At 43.6% G+C, this 26,336-nt stretch overlaps 1 protein-coding gene across 1 annotated transcript in view; it reads right to left on the bottom strand.

Moving 5' to 3' along the window:
- The window catches only part of LOC115200051 (hemicentin-1-like), a 78,815-nt gene that overhangs the window by 16,507 nt on the left and 35,972 nt on the right, over positions 1 to 26,336 (bottom strand). Inside the window, exons 25-57 of the mRNA XM_029762737.1 lie at positions 24,249 to 24,332; positions 15,854 to 16,045; positions 14,156 to 14,286; positions 13,161 to 13,308; positions 12,786 to 12,912; positions 12,522 to 12,679; positions 12,060 to 12,338; positions 11,802 to 11,944; positions 11,540 to 11,690; positions 11,184 to 11,417; positions 10,946 to 11,059; positions 10,622 to 10,809; positions 7,293 to 7,389; positions 6,974 to 7,135; positions 6,729 to 6,842; positions 6,421 to 6,617; positions 6,187 to 6,268; positions 5,936 to 6,067; positions 5,646 to 5,789; positions 5,330 to 5,489; positions 5,107 to 5,231; positions 4,810 to 4,993; positions 4,568 to 4,665; positions 4,203 to 4,472; positions 3,861 to 4,054; positions 3,677 to 3,758; positions 3,454 to 3,590; positions 3,211 to 3,352; positions 1,098 to 1,242; positions 851 to 978; positions 518 to 674; positions 295 to 416; positions 33 to 197 (exon numbers count right to left, since the gene is read on the bottom strand). Of these exons, the coding sequence (XP_029618597.1) occupies positions 33 to 197; positions 295 to 416; positions 518 to 674; positions 851 to 978; positions 1,098 to 1,242; positions 3,211 to 3,352; positions 3,454 to 3,590; positions 3,677 to 3,758; positions 3,861 to 4,054; positions 4,203 to 4,472; positions 4,568 to 4,665; positions 4,810 to 4,993; positions 5,107 to 5,231; positions 5,330 to 5,489; positions 5,646 to 5,789; positions 5,936 to 6,067; positions 6,187 to 6,268; positions 6,421 to 6,617; positions 6,729 to 6,842; positions 6,974 to 7,135; positions 7,293 to 7,389; positions 10,622 to 10,809; positions 10,946 to 11,059; positions 11,184 to 11,417; positions 11,540 to 11,690; positions 11,802 to 11,944; positions 12,060 to 12,338; positions 12,522 to 12,679; positions 12,786 to 12,912; positions 13,161 to 13,308; positions 14,156 to 14,286; positions 15,854 to 16,045; positions 24,249 to 24,332 (4,986 nt within the window). The remainder of the gene's footprint in view (positions 1 to 32; positions 198 to 294; positions 417 to 517; positions 675 to 850; positions 979 to 1,097; positions 1,243 to 3,210; positions 3,353 to 3,453; positions 3,591 to 3,676; positions 3,759 to 3,860; positions 4,055 to 4,202; positions 4,473 to 4,567; positions 4,666 to 4,809; positions 4,994 to 5,106; positions 5,232 to 5,329; positions 5,490 to 5,645; positions 5,790 to 5,935; positions 6,068 to 6,186; positions 6,269 to 6,420; positions 6,618 to 6,728; positions 6,843 to 6,973; positions 7,136 to 7,292; positions 7,390 to 10,621; positions 10,810 to 10,945; positions 11,060 to 11,183; positions 11,418 to 11,539; positions 11,691 to 11,801; positions 11,945 to 12,059; positions 12,339 to 12,521; positions 12,680 to 12,785; positions 12,913 to 13,160; positions 13,309 to 14,155; positions 14,287 to 15,853; positions 16,046 to 24,248; positions 24,333 to 26,336) is intronic.

Below are 26,336 nucleotides of genomic sequence, written 5' to 3'. Positions count from 1 at the left end.
CATGTTACCCTCTGAGCAGCAAGTGTACCTACCTGTGGGCAGGACCCGGTAACTCCCTCCCCGTGAGCCCAGCTTGGCTCCACTCTTGGTCCAGCTGACAGTGGGCTCTGGGATGCCCTGTGCAAGGCATGGCAGCACCACAGGGGCCATTTTGATGGCAGTGACTGTTGTAATGTCATCTTCAATGGTCGGAGCGACTGAGGGACAGAGAGGAGAAATCTCAGTCTGTTCTGCTGTATGTGAGATGAAAGGGCAGTCTACAAACGTCTGAGTAGGACCTCAAAGCAACAATACCTTGTAGGATGACCTCAATGACCTGGCGCTCCTCTCCAACCTCATTGGCTGCTGTGCATTCAAAGTATCCCTCATCCTGATTGGATGGAGAGGAAATTGTCAGAGATCCAGAGGAGAGTAACCTTAAGAAAAAAATAAAAAAGTTAAAGGCAATACTTCAGAATGAATCCATTTGGATTATGTCCATTAATTCACACAGGAGAGGTCATTCTGCTTCATTTACTTGTATGTGCCAGGCTGCTGGTTGGGGTCTAGTGGAGTGCCGTTCCTCTTCCAGGTGACTTTAGGGGCCGGTATACCTGTGGTCTCACAGCTCAGTACGGCTCTCACCCCTGTGGTCACCGTCACATTGAAAGGACCAGGGCTGATCGAGGGACCCACTACAGGGACACAGCATGGAGTCATCAGGAATGACATACAGATATGTATGGCATACAAACCCATTTGACTGTAAGGCGCTGAAAATCACTCTGGATAATGTCTACTAAATGTCCATGTAAAAACGTAAATATACCGTGTTATGGTGTGATTCTGTAATTCTCTGAGTTGTATTTACCTAACACACGTAAGTCCATCCCACTGTGATCTGATCCGGCCTGATTGGACACGGTGCAGTAGTAGCGCCCAGCGTCACTCAGCTGAACAGCCTTTACACGCAGAGAGCCTTCAGACAGCATGATGTACCTGGGACACACGCAATCAATCAGCTAACTGGGCTATCTACCCATCTGTATAAAGACAGTATCCCAACAACCTCTATAGCCTAAGTTAAGTGGCTGGAACAAAAAGCAGTAAGCCCTTACTTGTTATTGTCAGGATCTATAGGGATGCCATTTTTCCTCCACATGACCCTAGGTGAGGTTTCCCCCTCTACTTTACAAGGCAGGACTGCATCCTGACTGATATGTGCAGTGACCTCAGAGCTGCTCTCTCTGATGACTGGTGGCACTGAGGGGAAAAAGAAAAGAAAACACACGTTCAAATGAATTATGGTTTAATCTGATGAGTCCAAATTTGAGATTTTTGGTTCCAACCTGCATGTCTATGTGAGACGCAGAGTAGGTGAACGGATGATCTCTGCATGTGTAGTTCCCACCCTGAAGCATGGAGGAGGAGGTGTGATGGTGTGAGGGTGCTTTGCTGGCAACACTGTCTGTGAGTTATTTAGAATTCATGGCACACTTAACCAGCATGGCTACCACAGCATTCTGCAGCGATACACCATCCCATCCCATCTGGTTTGCGCTTAGTGGGACTATCATTTCTTTTTCAACAGGACATTGACCCAACACACCTCCAGGCTGTATAAGGGCTATTTGACCAAGAAGGAGAGTGATGCATCAGATGACCTGGCCTCCACAGTCACCCAACCTCAACCCAATTGAGATGGTTTGGGATGAGTTGGACCGCAGAGTGAAAGAAAAGCTGCCAACAAGTGCTAAACAAATGTGGGAACTCCTTTAAGACTGATGGAAAAGCATTCCAGGCGAAGCTGGTTGAGAGAATGCCAAGAGTGAGCTTGTGTGGCCTACCACTTTGTGGCTGAGTCGTTGTTGCTCCTAGACATTTTCACTTCACAATAACAGCACCCACAGTTGATCGGGGTAGCTCTAGCAAGGCAATAATTTTATGAACTGATTTGTTGGAAAAGTGGCATCCTATGATGGTGCCACGTTAAAAGTCACTGAGCTCTTCAGTAAGGCCATTCTACTGCCAATGTTTGTCTACGGAGATTGCATATACTGTATATACACATATCTATATATTTTAATTATACTGAACAAAGATATAAATGCAAAATGTACAGTGTTGGTCCTATGTTTCATGAGCTGAAATAAAAGATCCCAGAAATGTTCCATATGCACAAAAAGCTTATTTCGCTCAAATTTTGTGCAGAAATTAGTTTACATCCCTGTTAGTGAGCATTTCTCCTTCGCCAAGATAATCCATCCACCTGACAGGTGTGACATATCAAGAAGCTGATTAAACAGCATGATCATTACACAGGTGCACCTTGTGCTGGGGACAATAAACAGCCACTCTAAAATGTGCACTTTTGTCACACAACACAATGCCACAAATGTGTCAAGGTTTGCAAGAGCGTGCAATTGGCATGCTGACTGCAGTAAAATATCCACCAGAGCTGTTGACAGAGAATTTAATGTTCATTACTCTACCATAAGCCGTATGTCCAACAGGCCTCACAACCGCATACCACGTGTAAGGTTTGCTGATGTCAACGTTGTGAACAGAGTGCCCCATGGTGCCGGTGGGGTTATGGTATGGGCAGGCATAAGCTACGAACAATGAACACAATTGCATTTTATCAATGGCAATTTAAATGCACAGAGATACCGTGACAAGGTCCTGAGGCCCATTGTTGTACCATTCATCCGCCGCCATCCCCTCATGTTTCAGCATGGCCCCATGTCGCAAGGATCTGTACACAATTTATGAAAGCTGAAAATGTCCCAGTTCCTCCATAGCCTGCATACTTACCAGACATGTCACTCATTGAGCATTTTTGGGATGCTCTGGATCGACGTGTAAAACAGTGTGTTCCAGTTCCCGCCAATATCCAGCAACTTCGCACAGCCATTGAAATGAAATGGGACAACATTCCACAGGCCACAATCAACATCCTGGAGATGTGTCACGCTGCATGAGGCAAATGGTAATCACACCAGATACTGACTGGTTTTCTGATCCATGTCCCTAAACATTTCTTTAAGTATCTGTGACCAGTCATGTGAAATCCATAGATTATGGCCTAATGAATTTATTTAAACTGACTCATTTCACTATGAACTGTAACTCAGTAAAATTGTTGAAATTGTTGCATGTTGCGTTTATATTTTTGTTCAATGTAAATTAAATGTATCCCAATCCTCTGTTTAACTCATCTCATCAACTCACAGAGGATCTCCACAGTGAAGAAAAGGCTGGTGCTTCCAGCCATGTTGGTGACCACACAGCTGTACTGGCCACTGTCCTGAGGCCTAACATTCTGGATCTCCAGGTACTGACCCCCGGCAAGCCTCTGGATGCGACCCCCCAGCTGGAACCAGGAGAGAAAGGGAGACAAAAAGAGAGACAGAGTCAATAAGATTATATAACACCATGTATTGTGATTCCTGCCGCCCTGACGTCCAGTCTGACCTGTAGTCTCAAGTCGTCCTTGTACCATTGTATGTCAGGTGGAGGGTCAAGGTCAGCCTGGCACTCCATAGTCAGGTGTCCTTTGGCTGGGACTGACAACAATCTGACATCATCAGAGCCAAGAAGAGTTGGGGGAACTGGAACAGGAAGACACAACCGTTGATAATCAGAATCCAACCTTTTGGCAGGACCAACAAGTATGGCTAGTAAACGCATGCATCACCTTGAACCCGGACCCAGTGGTTCTTTCCATCCTCGCCCGCTGGGCTGGTAGCCAGACAGGTATAAAGACCTGCATCCTCTACCTAACAACCCAGATATCACTGGTTATTATCTGGTGTTTATCATAACACAGCAATAAGGTCTGAATGTCAACTAAATGCTGTGTCATTGGGTTTGTGACTCACCTGCACTTGGGCAATCCTAAGAAAGTGTCCATCCTCCTGCACTCTCTCACTATCTCCCTGTAAGGGGCGCCCATCCTTGAGCCAGCTGAGGGTAGGAGGAGGGATGCCCTCGGCAGTACACTCCAGCTCCAGAGCAGTGTTCACAGCTACCATCAACTCTTCTGGAGAACTGGAGATGGAGATCTTTGGAGGCTCTGTATCGGACAAAACGACACCAGTGTGAAAACACAAAATAAATACTAACATGACATCCCTTTCCAATTGCTTCAGTGGAGTTTTAACTTTTTATCTGTTTGTAGGTTATGTTTGGGTGAATGGAGAATGTTTGTTCTATCTGCTCACCCAACACAGTGAGGTTGAAGCTCTTGGTGCTGCTGCCAGCCTGGTTGCTGGCGACACAGCTGTAGAGGCCTCTGTCAGAGAGCCCCACATCAGGCAGCTGCAGCCGTGTCTCCTGGCCGTCCAACAGCAGGTTACGGTGCAGGGACAGGGGCTGGCCATCCTTCAGCCAGGTCAGGGAGGGAGGAGGGACACCCCGCGCCTCACAGGTCAGTGTCACCAAGGACCCCCGCACCACTGTGACTGACTCTACAGGCTCCACACCTGGAGGCACTGACACAGAGACAGATACACAGATATCAGTACACACAGATACAGCTCCTTCAGATCTGTAGTGTACGCATCAAAAGGAGATGGGGAGTTAGTACCTTGAACCTGTACGTCAAAGTTGAGCTCGGCGAGGCCAGCGCGACTGCGTGCCTCACATGTATAGATCCCAGAGTCTGCCAGCTGCACTGGAGAAATCCTACACACACACACACACACACACACACACACACACACAGGGCATATACACAGCTCCAACACACTTTCTAAAGCATTATCCTTCATTAAGGCATTTTTGTGAGAGAGGAACCAAACTTGACATTTGACATGTGTAGAATCTTACCTAAGTACAGTGTCTGCTGAGAGAAGGCGGGTACGGGGAGACAGGAGTAGGGGGCGTCCATTTCTCAGCCAGCTGATCTGAGGTGGAGGGTTTCCCACTGCCTGGCACTCCAGTGTCACCACACTGTCCTGGGTGGTCTGCACCTCTCTGGGGGCGCTAGTCTCGCCCAAAATAGAGGGGGGTACTGAGGGGCATTACAAAATCATTGTTACTTAGAATCTAAATAGCTTCTGGGAAGATCAGTACCAATTAAGTTAGGACATATTTTGATCAACAGGTAGATAAAAGACAACAGACCCAGTACAAAGAGGGTGTAGATCTTGTTCTCCTGGCCAGCAGGGCTAACAGCCAGACAGGTGTACGTCCCAGAGTCCTCAGGCCTGAGCCTTAGCAGGGTTAGAGTGCTCCCATCAGGGGCTATGCTGTAACACAGGAGACAAACATATCAGTGATTACTAAGAGCATAACACTGATACACAGACCTAGGCTGGAGCCTGCACTGTAAGCGAGATGGACTCACTCTATTTTTTGGGGGTCTGAATCTTCCAGAGTGGCTCCGTTCTTCAGCCAGCTGAGGTGGGGTGCAGGTGTCCCTGTCGCTCTGCACTCCAGAGTCAGCTCATCGCCCACTGGGGCACTCAGGTCAGACGAGTGGCCAGAGTCCAGGATCGTGGGCGACACTGAAACAAAAGGTCAGCACTATGACTCACAGCGCTGACTCATAGTGGAACAGAGGCCATGCAGAGGGTTGTGAATCTCTTACAAAATGTGATTCTCTTGGGTTTAATCTAATTTGCAAAGGAGGGAGATTGTGTAGTGGACAGCCTGTAGCCTACCTTGCACTGTGAGAGTGTAATCCTTCTGAGTCTGTCCCTCCCTGTTCTTGGCCACACAGGTGTAGGTCCCAGCATGAGAGAGGGTGAGAGGACCCAGCTCCAGTCTGTTGCCTCGTACCGACCACTTCCACTGCAGACTGCTCACTGGGCAGGAAAAAAAACAGGTCAGAGGTCAGCCTAAACCAGCAGCTGGAGGTCTCATTAATTCAATAGCATTAATACAAGTGTCAAAATGTGATATTGTCAAAACTGTATTTTCACAGTTCATTTATGAAACTTCTCCATCTTACCAATAGGGGTGCCATCCTTCAGCCAGGTGATGCTAGGTACTGGGACCCCTGTAGCTTCACACAACAAGGTGACATGGGAGCCCAGGTTTTGAGTGAGAGACTCATGAAGAGGCCCATCCAGGACAGGGGGAACTGAGGAGAGGAACATCATAGAGACAATGAGATTCATTATACTGTGACATCTGATATACCAGTATTATCATATGTAAGAAACAGATCTAATCGGAGGGTACATGGGAGGCAAGTCTCACCTTGGACAGTCAAGCGGAAGGTCCTGTCCACCTGTCCAGCCACATTGGACACCTTGCAGGTGTAGATTCCACCATCAGCCATCTATGGACCATGAACCATAGATAGTGTGAAACAGAACAACAGTGTTTCACTTTGATACTTAAAACAGGGTTAATGTCATGCCCTCAGCTATCAGTGCTAATGCTTGAGACAGTTAGAGTAGCACAAACTGAAGGTGATGACAGTGTGTTCACCTGCACTCCCATGATCTCCAGTGTCTGCTGGTCCACCTTCAGTCCATTCCCAGCTGCCAGCTGTAGCCCGTTCCTGTACCATGTGACCTCAGGCTCCGGGGTCCCCCGAGCCTCACAGCGCAGAGTGACAGACGAGCCTATCTGAGGGGTCACGACCTCTGACTCAGAGTCAAGGCGGGGCTTCAGCGTGGGCAGGACTGTAAGCCACAGCAGTAATAAAATAGTCATTGTTAATCCTAATCCAGATATGCAGCAGGTGAAGTGTGACACTGATGAGGGCATCACAATACTAGCGTAGTGTTTCTCACCATAAACACTGAGCAGGATGCTCTTCTGGTCCTGGCCTGCTGAGTTGGTGGCAGTGCACACGTACTGTCCTGCATCCTCTAGTCTGGCCCGGGGCAGCTGCAGCATCTGACCTCCTACAGTACAGACAATACATAGATTGCAATGCATAGTTTATGTACAGTGATTTCATCAGACATTTGAGTACACTGGGAGTTATGAAGCGTGCTATGGGCTCTGGGCAGTGTGTTTAGGAGCTAGCTCTGACCTGGCAGGATGTGGATTCCCATGCTAAACTGGAGGATCTGTCCATCTCTGGTCCATGTGATCTCTGGAGGAGGGTACGCCTGGACATCACACAGCAGGGACACCATGTGTCCCTCGATCACACTCACCTCCTCCTCCCTGCCAGCCACCATCCTTGGGGGAACTGGAGAGGAACAGGAATCAACTATCACATGTCACATACATTCACAATAACACACACACACATTCACAGGAAACCAGAAAGTACCCATGTCCTTCCTGTGTGAATTGAAAGAATCCTCTCAATGTGGGATTTGAATGACATTTATATTCCATCTGACCTTGCACTGTTAGACTGAAGAGCTTTTCCACTGCTCCAACCTTGTTTTCAGCCACACAAAGGTATCCAGCCATGTCTGATACCTGCACACTGAGGACCTGAAAGACAGAATAACATAACACTATAGACCTACACCTCTTAAAAAAACAAAAAAAACATGTTTAGGTATTTTCAAAAACTCAAAGTGCTACAATAAAAATAAACATCAAATCAATGAAAAACACACAGTACAGCACATAAAGACACAAAAGGCCACAAACTCTCACGTGACAGAGGTCCCTGTATTGCATTATATTAGTGACACTGTGCTGGTATTAGTGACACCAGCACGGGGGGGGGGGGGGCCAGGGAGGCGTTGAGTGAAGTTCTGACACTGTAATATGCAGTGCAATGCTTTTGTCATGACATTGCCCTCTTTGGGTACAGCGAGCACAGTTAACCCCCCCCCCCCGCACCAGGCCTTTTCTATGCACCATCTCCCTACCTACCTCCCCCTACCCAGGCTGCTGTGGTCAAAAGGCGGTCGTAAATTCCAAAGGGAATGTCCTGCCTCACAGGCCACAGTTGAGACAGAATGGTTTCATAGAGAGAACAAAGAATTCTTCCTAGTCACAGAACGGGGGAACCGAACGACATTTATGTTCTGGAGAAGGTATAAAAGATCGGTGAAGAATCCAGCTACGAACTGGTCCGCTTGGTACAATTTTATGAAACTCAGAGACAATATTGCCATATTACCATACTAAGGTTTATATACTAGCCTCAGCGATGAGACTTACATCTAATGGTTGTATAAAATGTATTAATAAGGATAAAGCTATTTGGAATATGCTGAGATGCTATGTACTGATGTTAATGTGAGAGAATTGTATTTCTGTTCAAAGCTTAACCTGTTAGGGCTAGGGGGCAGTATTTACACGGCTGGATAAAAAACGTACCCGATTTAATCTGGTTATTACTACTGCCCAGAAACTAGAATATGCATATAATTGGCTTTGGATAGAAAACACCCTAAAGTTTCTAAAACTGTTTGAATGGTGTCTGTGAGTATAACAGAACTTATATGGCAGGCAAAAACCTGAGAAGATTCTGTACAGGAAGTGCCCTCTCTGACCATTCCTTGGGCTTCTTGACTCTTTTTATTGAAAACTTAGGATCTTTGCTGTAACGTGACACTTCCTACGGCTCCCATAGGCTCTCAGAACCCGGGAAAAAGCTGAATGACGTCTTTGCAGCCCCTGGCTGAAAAACATTAGCGCCTTTGGTAAGTGGTCTATCAGAGGACAATGAGACTGAAGCGCGTGCACGAGGCGACCCCATGTTTTTATTTTCTCTCTCTTTGTACTAAAACACGGTTTCCCGGTCTGAATATTATCGCTTTTTTATGAAAAAAATGGCATAAAAATTGATTTTAAACAGCGGTTGACATGCTTCGAAGTACGGTAATGGAATATTTCACATTTTTTTGTCACGAAACGCGTCGGGCGCGTCACCCTTCTTTACACTTCGGATAGTGTCTTGAACGCACGAACAAAACAGAGGATATTTGAACATAACTATGGATTATTTTGAACCAAACCAACATTTCTTATTGAAGTAGAAGTCCTGGGAGTGCATTCTGACGAGGAACAGCAAAGGTAATAACATTTTTCTTATAGTAAATCTGACTTTGGTGAGGGCTAAACTTGGTGGGTGTCTAAATAGCTAGCCCTGTGATGCCGGGCTATCTACTTAGAAGATTGCAAAATGTGCTTTCACCGAAAAGCTATTTTAAAATCGGACATAGCGAGTGCATAGAGGAGTTCTGTATCTATAATTCTTAAAATAATTGTTATGTTTTTTGTGAACGTTTATCGTGAGTAATTTAGTAAATTCACCGGAAGTTTGCGGGGGGTATGCTAGTTCTGAACGTCACATGCTAATGTAAAAAACAGTTTTTTGATATAAATATGAACTTGATTGAACAAAACATGCATGTATTGTATAACATAATGTCCTAGGATTGTCATCTGATGAAGATCATCAAAGGTTAGTGCTGTATTTAGCTGTGGTTTGGGTTTATGTGACATTATATGCTAGCTTGAAAAATGGGTGTCTGATTATTTCTGGCTGGGTACTCTGCTGACATAATCTAATGTTTTGCTTTCGTTGTAAAGCCTTTTTGAAATCGGACAGTGGGGTTAGATTAACGAGAGTCTTGTCTTTAAAATGGTGTAAAATAGTCATATGTTTGAGAAATTGAAGTAATAGCATTTCTAAGGTATTTGAATAACGCGCCACAGGATTCCACTGGCTGTTACGTAGGTGGGACGATTTCGTCCCACCTTCCCTAGAGAGGTTAACTCAGTCATCGGCACGCCCCCAGGGACACAGACAGGACAAGGCATCATGTGACAGCTTTTCTATGTTCAGTATAAAACCCCCACCCAGAATTTATTTCTTTAGACCAGGCCTCCACTCCATTACGAGTTGGCCAATAGGTATGACCATGCATCCCTCTACTGAACTTTAACCATACCACGTAGTTAAACTTTTAGACTATCGATACCGACAGAATAATAACAAGTCTTTGATATTAATTACTAGTCTGCAGCTAGAAATTCGGTATCATTGAACACGAAGACTGACGAAACATCCATTCTATAACGACGTTAATGAATGTCGCTTTGAAAGATCCATTCTAACCAAGAGAGAGAGAGAGGGAACTCTCCAACAAGGATCCCGACGACACACTGAGCGTAAATATATATTGATTGCAATTGTTCCCGAATGAGTGAGCGTTCATGTGCAAAGGATTAGCATATCAATTGTTAATATTTATCAACTCTGTTGTGCCTTCTCCGCTGCCCCCAACCCCCTTGTTTGTTTAACAAGCCGCCATGCCGGTTTAGCCCACTAGGGCACATTACTCTACCATTTCTTTGTAATGATTCCTACTGTTTGTATGCTTTCTGTTAATTACTTAGTTTAGTAAATAAATGATTTTAAGACAATTGATGTATGGATGACTTAGTGAAGACTGGGTTCGTGCAGATAACAACAATTTACGACGTTTGGAATGAGACTTGACGCGAGGTAATAATACATCATTAATCAGAAAATAATCGGTCAGATATTATGATATCTGGAAAGTTATATTAGGAAAATTATAACTTTGTAATCTGAATATTTTCCTTGGTGCCCCGACCTCCTAGTTAATTACAGTTACACGATTAATCAGTTAATCGCGTAATAATAATTACAGAGAGTTATTTGATAAACATGTCTTCAAGTTACTGATGCCCAAAGACACGACACTTTGTTCCAACCATGTCATAATGGGATTCTGACCTGTAGTTGTCTCCCGTCCTTGCTGATGCTGTGGTGTTGTCCGGATTGCAGTGGTGTGCCGTCCCTCAGCCAGGAGATTGCTGGTGCTGGATGACCCGTCACGTCACAGTGGAGAGCCACTGTACTGTTCACTACCGCTCCTATCTCCTGCATGAACTCATCCAACTGGCCAGTTATCACTGGGGGAACTGGGCAAACAGGACGTCAACATAGAGAAACATTAGGAAATGACTCCTTGGCCCTTTCATACATTTAATAGTTGTTAGGCTATCGCTGAAAAATGAATTGACAGAATGACAGGAAGTCGTAAGAAAACATGCCAACCCAGCACATCCAGGTCAAAGTGCATGCGGTCTTCTCCTGCTTCGTTCACCGCCTGACATGTATATTTTCCAGCATCCTCCTGCTGGACCCGAGGGATCTGGAGCACCTGCCCACCTAGAGAACAACAACGTAACACAGCATCCCATTGGATCACAGTGGAGCTGATGCTGCAGTAGTGCCATACTGGTCGTTGTACCGGTTTCATATCCTAGACCTAGAGGGCATTGACCCCTCTCACCTGGCAGCAGTACCACTCCGTCAGCAGTGGAGAGCTTATGTCCCTCTCTGTACCAGCTGAGACGGGGCGGGGGGATGGCGTTACTCTCACAGGACAGGCTGATGGGATGCCCCAGGACCACCTCTCTCTTCTCAGTTATCTCATCATCTCTGTCCCCTCCCTCCTCTTCTTCATCCTCTCCTCTCAGACCCCAGGCCGCTGCACCGTTACTCACCCGATGGAAGATGGGAGGAACTAGAGAGAGAGAAAAATAATGTTCAGTTAGTATCACAAGAGTGCTATGAGATTAGGTTGCATAGTGTGAATGAACAAATCTTGCAAAGGGCAGACAGTGTCAATTCCATGCGTGGACACACCCTGAATGGTGACATGGAAGTCTCTCTTGTCCTCTCCTGCAGTGTTGGTGACCACACAGGTGTATTGTCCCTCATGGGAGAGTATGGCATTGTCTATGTGAAGGAACTGACCACTCTCACGAATACCAGTGTGGGAGTTCCTAGTCAACAACTAGAAACAGAAGGTACAACACCATCACGTTTTCATATTATCAGAAATAGACATCTATGGCGCTAAATTAAATGATGAGAAACAGCTAGACAGACAGAAACACAAACCAACCAGTCCATCTTTGAACCACTGGGTCTTGGGTTCAGGGAAGCCTTTAGCCAGACAGGACAGGGTTACTGAGCCATTGATACGCACTCTCTCATCTCGGCCGCCGAAACTCAGAGATGTAGAGTTCCCTTCAAGCTGGGGTGGAACTGATCAAATGAAACAGACATTCAAAATCCGCATTTACATTTCATTTGGTTGATGTTAAGACTACATTTTATTCTGTACACTGGAATCAACCCTCTCCCTGTCTGGTTCACTTACCAAGCACACTGAGTGAGTAGTGTTTGAGAGTGGTGCCTGCGGGGTTTGAGGCTCGGCAGGTGTAAATACCAGCACTGTCTCCGTGTGCTGTCCCCAGCCGCAGCGCCTGCCCACCCCGGGTGTAGGTGAGCTGTGCACTGGACACGATGGGCTGGTTGTCCTTCAGCCAGGTGATACTGGGCATGGGAGAACCTTCTACATCACAAGGCAGAACAGTGGGGAAACCCAACACCACAGACACCTTTGAGGTCTCACTGGGGCCCCTGATGGTGGGGGGAGCTAGAGAAACAGGGAGAGAGAGGATTGAGAAAGAGAAGGTGACTTTCTCAAGGTATACTGTTGTACAGAAGGTGAATCTGCTTCATTGATAAACATTGATAAACATTGAGTTTTAATTAGATTTTTGGAAGTGTGTGTTGTATGTGTGAATTCATTGAGAAGGAGACATGAGAGAGGGGATACCTAGCACTATGAGTCTGAACTGGCGCATCTGTGTCCCAGCGCTGTTACTGGCCAGACACTGGTACAAGCCCTGGTCCCTCAGTCTGACCACATTCACCTTCATCACCTGGCCCTGCTCATGGAACTCCACATGGGGGTCACCATCCTTGGACAGCACCCTGGAGAGGAGGAATAGGGATCAATACACCAAAGCCGGATTGTGTACTGATTCATCCCCACACAAAATCTGATATCAAACTCATACAACTATAATGGAATACTCACTCTCCATCCCGGCTCCATTCCACTTTGGGGGCTGGGCGCCCACCGACCCGACACTGGAACTCCACCTCCTGTCCTGCAACCACTGACAGGTCTTGTACCCTGGACGTCCCCGAGATTACTGGTGGGGCTGACACACACACACACACACACACACACACACACACACACACACACACACACACACACACACACACACACACACACACACACACACACACACACACACACACACACACACACACACAGATAATTAGGCTTAAGAAAGCATACAACTCTGCCTTGGACCTGTAATGCCTGCTTGTTTACTTTCCTTAAATTTAAAATCAATGGGAGCGGTAGGACCACAACTTGATTTGAAGCACTATGAAGGATCACCTTGTACTACAATGTTGTAGTCCCTTCGGGCCTGCCCGGCTGTGTTACTAGCTGTGCAGGTGAACTGGCCCCCATGCTCTTCCTGGACCCGGTAGATTCTCAGAAGTCTCTTCCCATTCTGAAGGTACACTCCAAGGGAGTCCACCACCTAAACACATAATTAGTGCTTGTTACTGTATGATCAATATTGGACTGTGATAAACTAAACTACCACTTGGTGTCACTGTGTTGCAAGATACAAATAACATGATTGTCATTGACAGTTAGAAGTATCCCAGCTAACAACAAACATTCCCACAACTTTAGAAAATGTTCCCTTATGAGTCTCATTAGGACATTAACTAACATTTTCATAGGAATGTTCCTGTGATGTGCAAGGAATGTTTCCAAGAGACCATTTCCTTAATGTCAAATAGAACTTACCAAGAACATGGTTACCATGTTCTCAGATATTAATGTTCTAGACACGTTGCAAGAACATTCAAGTGTCCAGTTTTCTGTGGGTTCTGAGAATATTCCATCAAAGTCCCACCAAACATACACAGAACATGGGCCTTGATTGGCTCTGCAAAAGTAACAAGATGTGATGTGTAATGATGTTTTTGGGGCACGTGTGTAGAACATTAATATCGTACATTCTGAGAACATGGCAACCATGTTCTATGTATGTTTGGTGGGACATTGATGGAATATTGTCCTAACCCCTCAGGAAACTGGACGAATGTTCTTGCAATGTGCAATAAAACGCGTCTAGAACATTAATTAAAACATGCTAAAACGGTTTTCAGAAAGTTTTACTTAACATAGATAGAATGTTCCCCTAACTAACGAAAAACTGGACACTCAAATATTAGGGGAACATTACAGGTAACATTACAACAATATTCTCTCTCCCGAGAAGTGTTAACTGAGATGGTAACATACAATATACAACCAATACATTATTTCTTAGTGTTTTTTAAGAAGCTTATTTGAATGACTGGTAGGTGGCTCACATTAAGTCCGTCTTTAGTCCAGGTGATTGTGGGTGAGGGGATACCAAAGGCATCACAGCCGAGAGTGAGGGGCTGCTTCAGGGTGACAGTCAGGTTCAGGGGCTGTCCATCATCCTGGATCTCGGGGGGAACTGGAGGAATACAGGAGACAGACATCATCTAGAAGTCCCCTTATTAACACATTTGTGACTATTTTCAGTAAACTAGGCATATGTCATGGGTCACTACCTCTCAGGAGAGCCATTTGAATGTCAACCTTTTTTTAATCAAAATGTGTTTTTTGGCAGAAATGCCTTCTGGAACATGAACTTTCATGTGCCCTTAATAAAAGACTTGTACACCATCTGTAGATACAAAGAAAATTGTTAAATTACGAGCCTAGTTGGTTTAGCCACAGAAATAGAAGCAACCTTCCCGCTAGCCATAATTGGTAGAGATAATGAGTGGGCTGCACATGCCGAGAGATGAGTTCAGATTGGTCTGCCATGTAGCACGCTTCTGTCTATTTGAGCTGGTCAGTATGTCTAGGTAATCCTGTCTAATGCTGCTTTTTTATGTATCACGTAGTAGAACTGCATTAGTGTTCCTTTTCACTTTCTGGAGGACCGAGTTTTGAAATCAGTGGAATTAGTATGATAGCTAAGGAGATGGAGAAAACACCTGTCTCCGGATTACATCTTCAAACTAAGGGCAACCATGGCATCCGTGACAGGGAGAAGCATCCATCTATGATGTAAATGGGTAAGATAGTCTTGCTAGCTACATTTTCAGATTACACATTTCTAATTTTGACAGAAAGTCATTTTTTCATTTCAAGTTAAAGTGTACTGTTAGGTAGCTAGCAAACATTAGCTGGCTGGCTCGCTAGCTAACGTGACGTGTATGATCTTATTATTCGAATCTCAGAGACATTTGCTTTGCTAGTTATAGCCTAATGTTAGCTAGCTAACATTGAACCTGGTTGGTTAGCTTGCAGATTAATGCAAGGTAGTAACATCATGTGTTGGGATTATGGTTCATTGTTTACCTAGCTAGCTAGCTACACGTCTTAACAAAATACTTAAAAGCATTTCAATAGAATGTCATTGCGACAACTGTTGATAGACGTAGCTGGTAAATTCGCTCTGGCTATCTACCCCGATTTCAGAGCACTCTCGTCTGAATGTGCCAGAGCGCAGAATAACTGACAAATTTATGAATGCTCAACACCTATCCAGCTCTGCTAGGGTGAATAAAATGGTCAGCAAGCTGTTCTCTCATTTGTGTCTGGAAGTAGCTAGCAAGCTAGCCAACGTTAGCCAGGTAGCTTGGGTGCTTGACTGTTGTCGTTAGGACAGAATGCTCGGATCAATGTTTAAAGAGATGGGTGTGGTGAAAGCTTAAGAGGGTGTGAACGATGCTGAATGGGTGTAGACAAAGAAGAACTCTCCAATAGTAGTACCAAAACATTCAAAGGCCATTTTCTCAAAAGTGAGGTTACAAGTTTATCAACTTTCAAAGCAGAATTACTTTCCCCTTGTTCCTCAAATGCAGTGTGTGATATACCATTTTGTAGCTCTGTGTCTCTGCTTTTATCCAATGTAAAAAACACAATTTCAAATTTTGCTACATAAGACCGAATCAAGGCGGTCGATCACATTTTATTGTGATCTGAACTGACATCAGGTCTGTATAAAGATCGAGTTTATGAGGTCTCACCATTCACTTTCAGCCGTGTCTTCCGCTCAACAGAGCCTGCATCATTGCTGGCCACACACTTGAAGTCCCCGCTGTGACTGGCAGATGCAGAGCCAATCACTAGAGAGCCATCTTCTGCCACAGAGAACTCTGATTGGTCAGGGAATATCCCAAGACCGTTCTTGAACCAGCGCACCTTTGGAAAGGGTGAGCCTGTGGGTGTAGAGAGAACAGAGAGGTGGTGTGAGTAGTGTTGTAAGGTGGTCTGAGGAGGGATTTATCGATCACAACTGACAGAAACAAAAGTTACTTCTGTCCCTGTGCTCCCCCACAGGAGGGCTGAATGGGCAAGAGTCCCAGACTGGAAAAAGCAGGCCCTATATTTATCTGTTGGACAGCAGGACAGCAGGAGAAATGTTGCCAAATTGTTACTGAGACTGAGAGCCCTATTGGTCCGTGGGCTAGGATACTTCAAGGCTAGAAAGTAGTACACAAAAGCCAAACACAAGATATTGGTAGATGTCTGATTTAAAGTACTGGTGTCATGATTTACTACCAAAATCATAGGGGGATCCTGGGCAGTAAGAATAGTGTTTGGGCCGGTAGTTCAAAGCCTTGATGTGATGTATCGGTGACTGAAACAGATGTGTTTGGAGCTTTACAATGGGGAAAATGGCCGGAGCAGAGAAAGGAGTCTGAGATGGAGTAAGTGGTGGAGCAGGGGACTGAATGGTGTTTGGTGGGCACAGCATTACCCCATATCAGCCAGTCTGAGGTATCTCTTACATAAGAAAGACAGGACATACATACAGTTGGAAGTCAGAAGTTTACCTTGTTATGGATAGGGGGCAGTATTTTCACGGCCGGATAAAAAACGTACCCGATTTACATACACTTAGGTTGGAGTTATTAAAACTAATTTTTCAACTACTCCACAAATTTCTTGTTAACAAACTATAGTTTTGGCAAATCGATTAGGACATCTACTTTGTGCATGACACAAATACTTTTTCCAACAATTGTTTACAGACAGATTATTTCACTTATAATTCACTGTATCACAATTCCAGTGGGTCAGAAGTTCACATACACTAAGTTGACTGTGCCTTTAAACAGCTTGGAAAATTCCAGAAAATGATGTCATGGCTTTAGAAGCTTCTGATAGGCTAATTGACATTTGAGTCAATTGGAGGTGTACCTGTGGATGTATTTCAAGGCCTACCTTCAAACTCAGTGCCTCTTTGCTTGACATCATGGAAAAATCAAAAGAAATCAACCAAGACCTTAGAAAAAAAATTGTAGACCTCCACAAGTCTGGTTCATCCTTGGGAGCAATTTCCAAATGCCTGAAGGTACCACGTTCATCTGTACAAACAATAGTACACAAGTATAAACACCATGGGACCACACAGCCGTCATACTGTTCAGCAAGGAGACGCGTTCTGTCTCCAAGAGATGAACATACTGTGGTGCGAAAAGTGCAAATAAATCCCAGAACAGCAGCAAAGGACCTTGTGAAGATGCTGGAGAAAACAGGTACAAAAGTATCTATATCCACAGTAAAACGAGTCCTATATCGACATAACCTGAAAGGCCGCTCAGCAAGGAAGAAGCCACTGCTCAAAAACCGCCATAAAAAAGCCAGACTACGGTTTGCAACTGCACATGGTGACAAAGATCGTACTTTTTGAAGAAATGTCCTCTGGTCTGATGAAACAAAAATAGAACTGTTTGGCCGTAATGACCATCGTTATGTTTGGAGGATAAAGGGGGAGGCTTGCAAGGTGAAGAACACCATCCCAACCGTGAGGCACGGGGGTGGCAGCATCATGTTGTGGGGGTGCTTTGCTGCAGGAGGGACTGGTGCACTTCACAAAATAGATGGCATCATGAGGCAGGAAAATGATGTGGATATATTGAAGCAACATCTCAAGACATCAGTCAGGAAGTTAAAGCTTGCTCGCAAATGGGTCTTCCAAATGGACAATGACCCCAAGCATACTTCCAAAGTTGTGGCAAAATGGTTTAAGTACAACAAAGTCAAGGTATTGGAGTGGCCATCACAAAGCCCTGACCTCAATTCCTATGGAAAATTTGTGGGCAAAACCGAAAGAGTGTTTGCGAGCAAGGAGGCCTACAAACCTGACTCAGGTACACCAGCTCTGTCTGGAAGAATGGGCCAAAATTCACCCAACTTATTGTGGGAAGCGTGTGGAAGGCTACCCGAAAAGTTTGACCCAAGTTAAACAATTTAAAGGCAATGCTACCATATACTAATTGAGTGTATGTAAGCTTCTGACCCACTGGGAATGTGATGAAAGAAATAAAAGCTGAAATAAATCATTCTCTACTATTATTCTGATAAAGTGGTGATCCTAACTGACCTAAGACAGGGAATTTTTACTTGGATAAAATGTCAGAAATTGCTAAAAACTGAGTTTAAATGTATTTGGCTAAGGTGTATGTAAACTTCCGACTCCAACTGTAGGTGTGAGGACATCCAGTCCAGCTTTTTGCATTAAGAGCAGAGAAGGAAGTAAACCCCTGTACCATCTCTATTTACAGAACATATCCAAACACCAGAGAGAGAGGAGGCTGTACTGGAAACTAAACACATATTTCATTCCCTGTCCAAAAATACTAAACTCAGGGGACAAAGAGGAACCACAGAGAGGAACCAAAGGTAATGTTATCACCCAGTCCCACGCAGAGCACATGTTTACACTTTAGAACACTGACTCAATTTTATTATCTCATTGCTGTGAGAAAATGCATACAGATGTTCTGTTTAAAAGTAAAAACATCTCATTAAAATCTGTTTCTTGTATTTATCTGCAGGGTTCACTACGTTTCCTTCGATTGTCTCTTCCATGTGTTTTTTAAACAAGTACTTGTCTTCCACTATTACTGGGCATTAAGTGTTCCTGTTGGTAAAAAAAAAAGTTTTTTCCTGATGGTAGAATCTCCTTTCATTTTCCCATTCAACATCCATGCAGACAGACACATTTATATAAAACAATGGGTGATGAACAAGCTATTGTTTCCTTGGCCAGACTCCTAGTGCTGCTGCCTAGAGCTGTGACCATCTGTGAGGGACCCTTAACAGGTCCAACTAGTCACCCCAAACAGGTACCGGAAAGTACCTAAAATAACCCCAAAGTACCCAACACAACTACAAACAGGTACCCAAAACAACACACAAGTACCCCAAACAACCACAAACAGTTATCCAAAAACAACCCAAATCAGGGGCAACACTTCACTTGGATAGTCCTATCTACAGACTATCAGTAACATTTCAACTAATTATCTACTAACCCTAACTCTTATCCTAACCCTAAACTTAACCCTTACCCTAACCCTTATTCTAAACCTAACCCTAACCGTAACCTTTGTAAGCAGTTGCTTAATATCAGATTGTTTGTTGATAGTATAACCATCTGTACAGCAACTATAAATGGACTATCCGGACTATTCAAATAAAGTGTGACTCCAAAAGTACTCAAAACAACCTAAAACAAACACAAACATCAACAAATAACCCCAAACCACCCCAAAACAGGTAACCTAAACAACCCAAAAGTCTCAGAAATAACCCCCCAAAGTACCCAAAACAACCACAGAAAAACACAAACAGGTACCCGACAGAACCCAAAAGTACTTAAAAGAGCCACAAACTGGTAGCCAAAACAACACAAAACCACCCAAATGATCAGTTCAGGTTCACGTTTCAGTTTGGTATGTGATATATTGGGTTCAGGTCAGGATTCTATATCGTCAGGATAGAAGAAATAATAAAAGCAAAGTACAGTATGACTGAAATAGTAGATATTGGCAAAAACAAGCTGCATTACATATACAAAAGTATGTGGACACCCCTTCAAATTAGTGGATTCGGCTACTTCAGCCACACCTGTTGCTGACAGGTGTATAAAATCCATAGACAAAAATTGACAGTAGAATGGCCTTACTGAGGAGCTCAGTGACTTTCAACGTGGCACCGTCAAAGGATGCCACCTTTCCAACAAGTCAGTACGTCAAATGTCTGCCCTACCATAATTTATAAAATCCTCTACAGGATCGGTGTCCCGACCTTGGGACGGTTGAGCTAACATATGCTAATCACATTAGCCTGAGGTTGTAAGAAACACAAAAAAATCCCAGGACATAGACATATCTGATATGGGCAGAAAGCTTACATTCTTGTTAATCTAACTGCACTGTCCAATTTACAGTAGCTATTACAGTGAAATAATACCATGCTATTGTTTGAGGAGAGTGTACAATTATGAACTTGAAAATGTATGAATAAACCAATTAGGCACATTTGGGCAGTCTTGAAACAACATTGTGAATAGAAATGCAATGGTTCATTGAATCAGTCTAAAACTTTGCCCATACACTGCTGCCATCTAGTGCCCAAAGTCTAAATTGTGCCTGGGCTAGAATAATTCATTATGGCCTTTCTCTTGCATTTCAAAGACGATGGTACAAAAAAATACAAAAGAACGCATGTTTTTTTCTATGTATTATCTTTTACCAGATCTGTGTTATATTCTCCTACATTAATTTCACATTTCCACAAACATCAAAGTGTTTCCTTTCAAATGGTATCAAGAATATGCATATCCTTGCTTCAGGTCCTGAGCTACAGGCAGTTAGATTTGAGTATGTCATTTTAGGTGATAATTGAAAAAAAGGGTGGATCTTGGAATGAGATGTTCGACGAGCAGGTGTCACATACTTTTGGTCATGTAGTGTATGAACGTGTGGATATAATTATTTGCCTACTCTGGTAAATGTGTATGTGAGTGAACGCAGATAGGGTGGGTGTGTGGGGGTCAGGGACAGGGTCAATTCAGTTTCAGTTCAGTCAATTGACCCTTCGCTAAATCAAGACCCAGAATTTTGGGCAACCAATCGCAGATCTCCAATGGAGTCCGACACCTCGGACAAGCTCATGTTTCAAGCACATGAAAGCCAATGAGACCTATGACAAAACAGAGTTTTCATAGAAAATGTAGCTCAATTGATTAAATGTCTAAATAACAGTGAATGCACCAGGCGTACTTGCTATTGTGATTCCTGAAATGCAGAGGCTGTTGGAGTATTTTTCGAATCCGGAATTGACCACCAAACATTGCTAATGCTAGCTAGCTCTCTAGCTGGTTAATATAACTTGTTTTCTCAAAATGTTTGTTTGCTAGCTAAATTAGCTACAGTATATTATGAATACAACTATCATCTGCTGTCGACATCAGGATACAACTAGAGTGAACTAGTTAGGTCCATAAGTAGTTAGCAGTAGATTTGACTGCATGACAGTGCATTCAGAGCCATCTAGTTGCTAGCCACACTAAACTTAATTGTACCAGATTCCCGTGAAGCAATTTTAATGACAGTCCACCACAACATACCCAATAGTCTCCAGATGAGGAAGGGGTAGTCTGTGTTTCATTTTATTGTGCAAAAACACAATTTGAGATCATTTTGAGGGGTTTTCTCCAGTAGTTTGAATGCTCTGTGTATTACTCTGGGTACGAAATAGATAAGGTCAGTGTGTTATCACAGAATGATAGCCTAGCTTCTTGAGTCGATAGAGCTATTACTTGAGCGAATAGAGCTTGCCAGCTTGTAGTCCCAAAAACCAGAAACGAGTTACATCTGGTTCGTTCAGCCATTCCTATGGGGGAAATGATGGGGAAAAAATGGGTTATGGGATAAACTGCGAAAATAAGGTCTGAGATTAACACAAGCTTAGAAGATTTTATATGTATTGTTCTATGACAGTGTCCCCCAGGGTTTTATTTCCCCCCCAAACATTTTCTGAGCAGAAATAAATCAAAATGTGTATGCTGAATTTTTATTGTTGGGACATAAAAGTCTACAAAAAAAACCACCAGGAAATCAGCTCCATGTGATTTTAATTTAAGAAATCTGTTCCCAAATACTCCCACGCATAATAGAGAAACACGACAAGATCAATGTTTGAAATTATTATATGTTTTGGTCAAACATATATTTTTGGGCTTCTTGCGGTCAATTTGCAGTCTACAAATGATTTGTAATTATGTTCCGGCCCCCTGACCATCGGCTCAATAAAAAAACATTTCCATGGGGCAGAGATCATTTTCGTAAAGTTTTACATCAAATTTTCTGCAATTCTATACATTTTGCAATAGGGTAGAGAGACATTTATGCAGTTTTGAAGCTAATTTCCTGCAATCAAACACATTTTTGTAATGACTTAATGCCATGTTAATTTGATATCTAAGTGAGAATGACTAACAAAATCGATAGGGGCCCCCTGAAGGTCGGGGCCCCTGGGCACGTGCCCGGTCAGTATTCAGTCATGATTACTTCAATCAACTAACTACCAATCAAAAATTGTTAGCTGACATGGCTAATTCAGTGACTGTCAGTGACTGACATAACAAGGGAAAAACTTCTGATGCACAACCACATTTCTAAATTGTACCTGGTGTATTCTACTATTCTTACTCGCAATAGTAAGTTGAGACCCCGAATGAGCTCCATTTTCGGTCGGGGACCGCTTATGTCGCTTATGCCTGGACCAGCCCTGAATATCAGTCAGTCAACTTTCTTAATTATGAAGCCTTTATGTGCTTGTTTTGGCCTTATTTTCGGCATTTATCCAAAAAAAAACATTAATTTCCCTGTAGGATTTGACCAACGAGCCATCGAAGTTAGTGCCTACAAAAAGACTGCATTACTATTGTTCTCTGTAGACCGCTCCATTCATGGCAGGAGACCAGGACTGTGTCACAGTTTACAGGAAACGTCACTGATGATGTTTGAGGGACCTGGATTATCTCTAATGTGTAATCAAATGGGTCCCTGTAGCCTGTAGAGGTGAACCAGCCCAATCAAGCAAGCCATTATTGACCTGTCTGAAACATAAACCTGAATTTATAATTTGGGTGGTTTTGTGTTGTTTTGGCTGCCCATTTGTAGTTCTTTTGGATGATTTGGGGTACCTGTTTGTGGTTGTTTTGAGTTGTTTTGTGTACTTTTGGGTTGTTTTGGGTACCTGTTTGTGGTTGTTTTTGTTGTTTTGTGTACTTTTGGGCTGTTTGGAGTTCCTGTTTGGGGTTGTTTTGCATATGTTAGGGTTGTTTTGAGTACCTTTGGGTTCTTTTGGGTACTTTTTGGGTGCTTGTGTGTTCTTTTGGGTATTTTGTGTACTTTGTGGTACTTTTGGGTTGTTTTGGGTACTTGTTTATGGTTGTTTGGGGTATGTTGTTTTTTGGGGGGTTACTTATGGGTACTTTTTAGTTGTTTTGGGTTGTATTGGGTACGTTTGGGTTGTTTTGGGGTACCTGTTTGGGGTTGTTTAGGGTACTTTGAGGTTCTTTTGGGTACTTTAAGGTTCTTTTGGGTTCTTTCAGGTTCATGTTTGGGGTTGTTTGTTTTTTGGGGGGTTGTTTGGGGTTGTTTTGAGTTCTTTGGGGTGTTACCATGTAATGGTAATAGTGTGGCTGCTTGTCTAAGCTCTACCAGGAGGGCCAGTGGAGCCAGCCTACTCAGTAGAGTAGTACCCCAGATATCTCTGTCTATTATCTGCCAGCAGCAGTCTGTAATTAGGATTCCTCTCCCAGCAGGCCCCCTCGCAGAGCGGAGAGGAAAGCAGATGTGGCCCGCTGAGCCACATCTTCAGGCAGAATGATGTTCCAGCTGCTGCATGTCCGTATTAGCCCACTCCTCACCTTCTCAAACATGCCCGTTACCATGGCACGGCTCCATACAAACAACTCGATACCGGTGCCCTGTGTATATAGCCAAGTTATCATTACTCGTTGTATTTTATTCTTCATGTTATTATATTTATATTATTTCTCTTTTTTTCACTATGCATTCGGAAGGGCCCGTAAGTAAGCATTTCACCATCAGTATACACCTGCATGTGACAAATCGCATTTGATTTGAACACCTATTTAAATACCCTGTCAACAAGAAGTTCAATGGGCCCACGCATAAGAAAGAATGCTCAAACAAACACACACACTTTCTCAGCGATGCTGCGTGCTACCTCCCCCTTCACCAAGATGTGAAAATAGAGACAAACAGTATTCAATAGAATGAAAGCACACCATTGGGATAGCAGGGGTATTGAAACACACATTTGTTTCCACAGACAAATGAAGTCCTATGGAGAAAGCAGAGCAATGCCTTGAAGGTAGCTAGATAAATCCACACCTTGTCCTACATTTAATATGGAGCTAGCTCTGGGAATGATGAAACAAAACAGTTCCATCCAAACATTACCAGGAAAAGATTCACCGGATCTGTTCACTTTGGTCAGGCTGTGTAAATTGTGCATTTCTTCTGACACCAGACGTGTTTCCCTCTATCACAAATCACCCCAGAAAACATACATAAATAAATCTTATCCTACCTTCGGCGGGGCAGGGGATGGTGACCTTGCTGTTAGACACTTTCTCCATGATGACATCTCCAGGCTCAGCGAAGGACGGGGCCTCTGTGTAAAGGGTATAGCATTAGGACAGCACAGGGAATAAGACAAAGGGTTTATTTAGCGTCATGGGTTATAAAGGCTACTGTAAATAATATGTGTCAAAGTTAGGTTGAGATTTCTATAAGATATAGGCTTGATTTTCGTGTTAATGTTCAGCTAGAGTAGTATTAGGTAAGACATGAGTGCTAGGGTTAATCCTAGCGTTGGGGTGAAGATGTTGTGCTACTGACCCTGACAATGTGAGTCATGTCTCCTTTGACCCCTACTCACTCGTTAACCTCCAGCTCTGACTTCCTCTAATCCTTCCCTCAGCTTAAGCTGACCTCTAAGGTCAAATATCCCCTCAATCAACACCCACTAACCTACTGACCCATGCTCTTGTCAAATAGAATGGAGTTTATAGGGCTGCTTGTTTAAAGGACCTCACGCTGCTTGCTTAGCGAGTACCACTTCCTCCGGATTCAGCTCACACGAAGCTCGAACCCTGGACCTCTGCCTTGTTAGCACACGTGACCACCCTCCTAAAGCATCTTAACAGTCATCTTACCAGAAAAGCTAGCAATTCGCTGGAGCAAGTGGGACACTTCAGGCTGAGGAGTAAGTTGCACACATCCCCAGAGGCGTCATGTCCATAAGGGGTACAGGGTCACATTTGTCTTGGATAAAAAATATATATATTTGTTTTCTCTCTGTAATACTGTACTTATAGCCACCTAGCAATTTTATGAAGTTGGATTTAGCTAGCCCAGATATGTTCCCATCTGACAACTTCACAACTAGCTGACAACAAGCTATTTCAGCCTATCAATCAAGTTAGAGTAGTTAGCTGGCATGCCTACTGGCAAGGTTATTAGACTTTAGAAAAGAGAGCAGTAACTAAATGTACTGAATAAGACTAACATTCCTTTCAATCTTTTACACAGATTTGAGCAAAGATGCAGATGGAGACAACTCAAGAGGAATGCTTAGATATACAGAAAAATAAGCCAAGATTGCAGGAAAAAGGTTAAAAAAGGTAAATTCTCACATTTACAAATGGGGGGCCTAGCCCCCCTCCAGACCGCCACCCAGCCATAAAGTACTTTGTGCCCCCTCAGATTTTGGGGGTGCATGACACCCCTGCACATCCCGATGAGCTGCACTTACATTCTGACCATATGATGCTGCTTCCAGAGAAAGCACCTCCAAAGACAACAGTCCTTGTCTAGTCTGTCTTTAACCAGCAAAAATGGGCTTTTCATTTATCTGACTTTCATTTATCGACATGTCCAGCCCTTATATCCAGCCTCACAATGAAGTGTTTTACCATTTGACATAAACAGTTGCATTCATGAGTTTTATTGACAAATGTAAATTTAAAAAATGAAGGTCCGCCAAAGCAAAAACGAATGTATATGAATGCTGTAAATACAGAAATGGTTTGCTCACTGGGAAATGAATATGACAACTGTCTGCAGGTTGTGACAGCAACTATGTGAGCTTATTACAGCATTATGGACACTATGTCCCAGAAGTGTGGACTCGAGTCACATGACTTGATGACTTGCAACTCGACTTTAACTTTAACACCAATGACTCGTGACTTGACTTGGACTTGAGCCTTTTGACTCGACCTGACTTGATACCCTCCCCAAGCCCAAATATAAAAAATTATGCTATTAAAAAAGTGTGCAGCGCATCAACTCTTCATTTAATGGATTACAGTTTGAATCGGACAGCAGCCAATCAAATTGTGCCAGCTGAGAAAAAGTTGTGCGTGGCAGTGCAGAGGAACGTCGGTGGGTGAATTCAGATGGAGCCCTTGGAAAGATGATACCCAAAATTATTATTTTCGGATATAAAGACCACGCTGTATAAACAAAAAACGGATTGCAACTTGCAAAACATGTGGGAAGAAAATTACAGACGGAGGCGCAACAATTTCCAACTTTGTTCGACATTTGAAGCTGCACAAAGAATGGTAAGTCGTGGCTAATATAGCCGACAGCTATATATCTTATTACTTGA

This window comes from Salmo trutta, chromosome 9, assembly GCF_901001165.1.
Source record: "Salmo trutta chromosome 9, fSalTru1.1, whole genome shotgun sequence".
Taxonomy (NCBI): domain Eukaryota; kingdom Metazoa; phylum Chordata; class Actinopteri; order Salmoniformes; family Salmonidae; genus Salmo; species Salmo trutta.
Note: the sequence above shows the minus strand (reverse complement) of the source record. Positions and strands in the feature narration are given on the sequence as shown.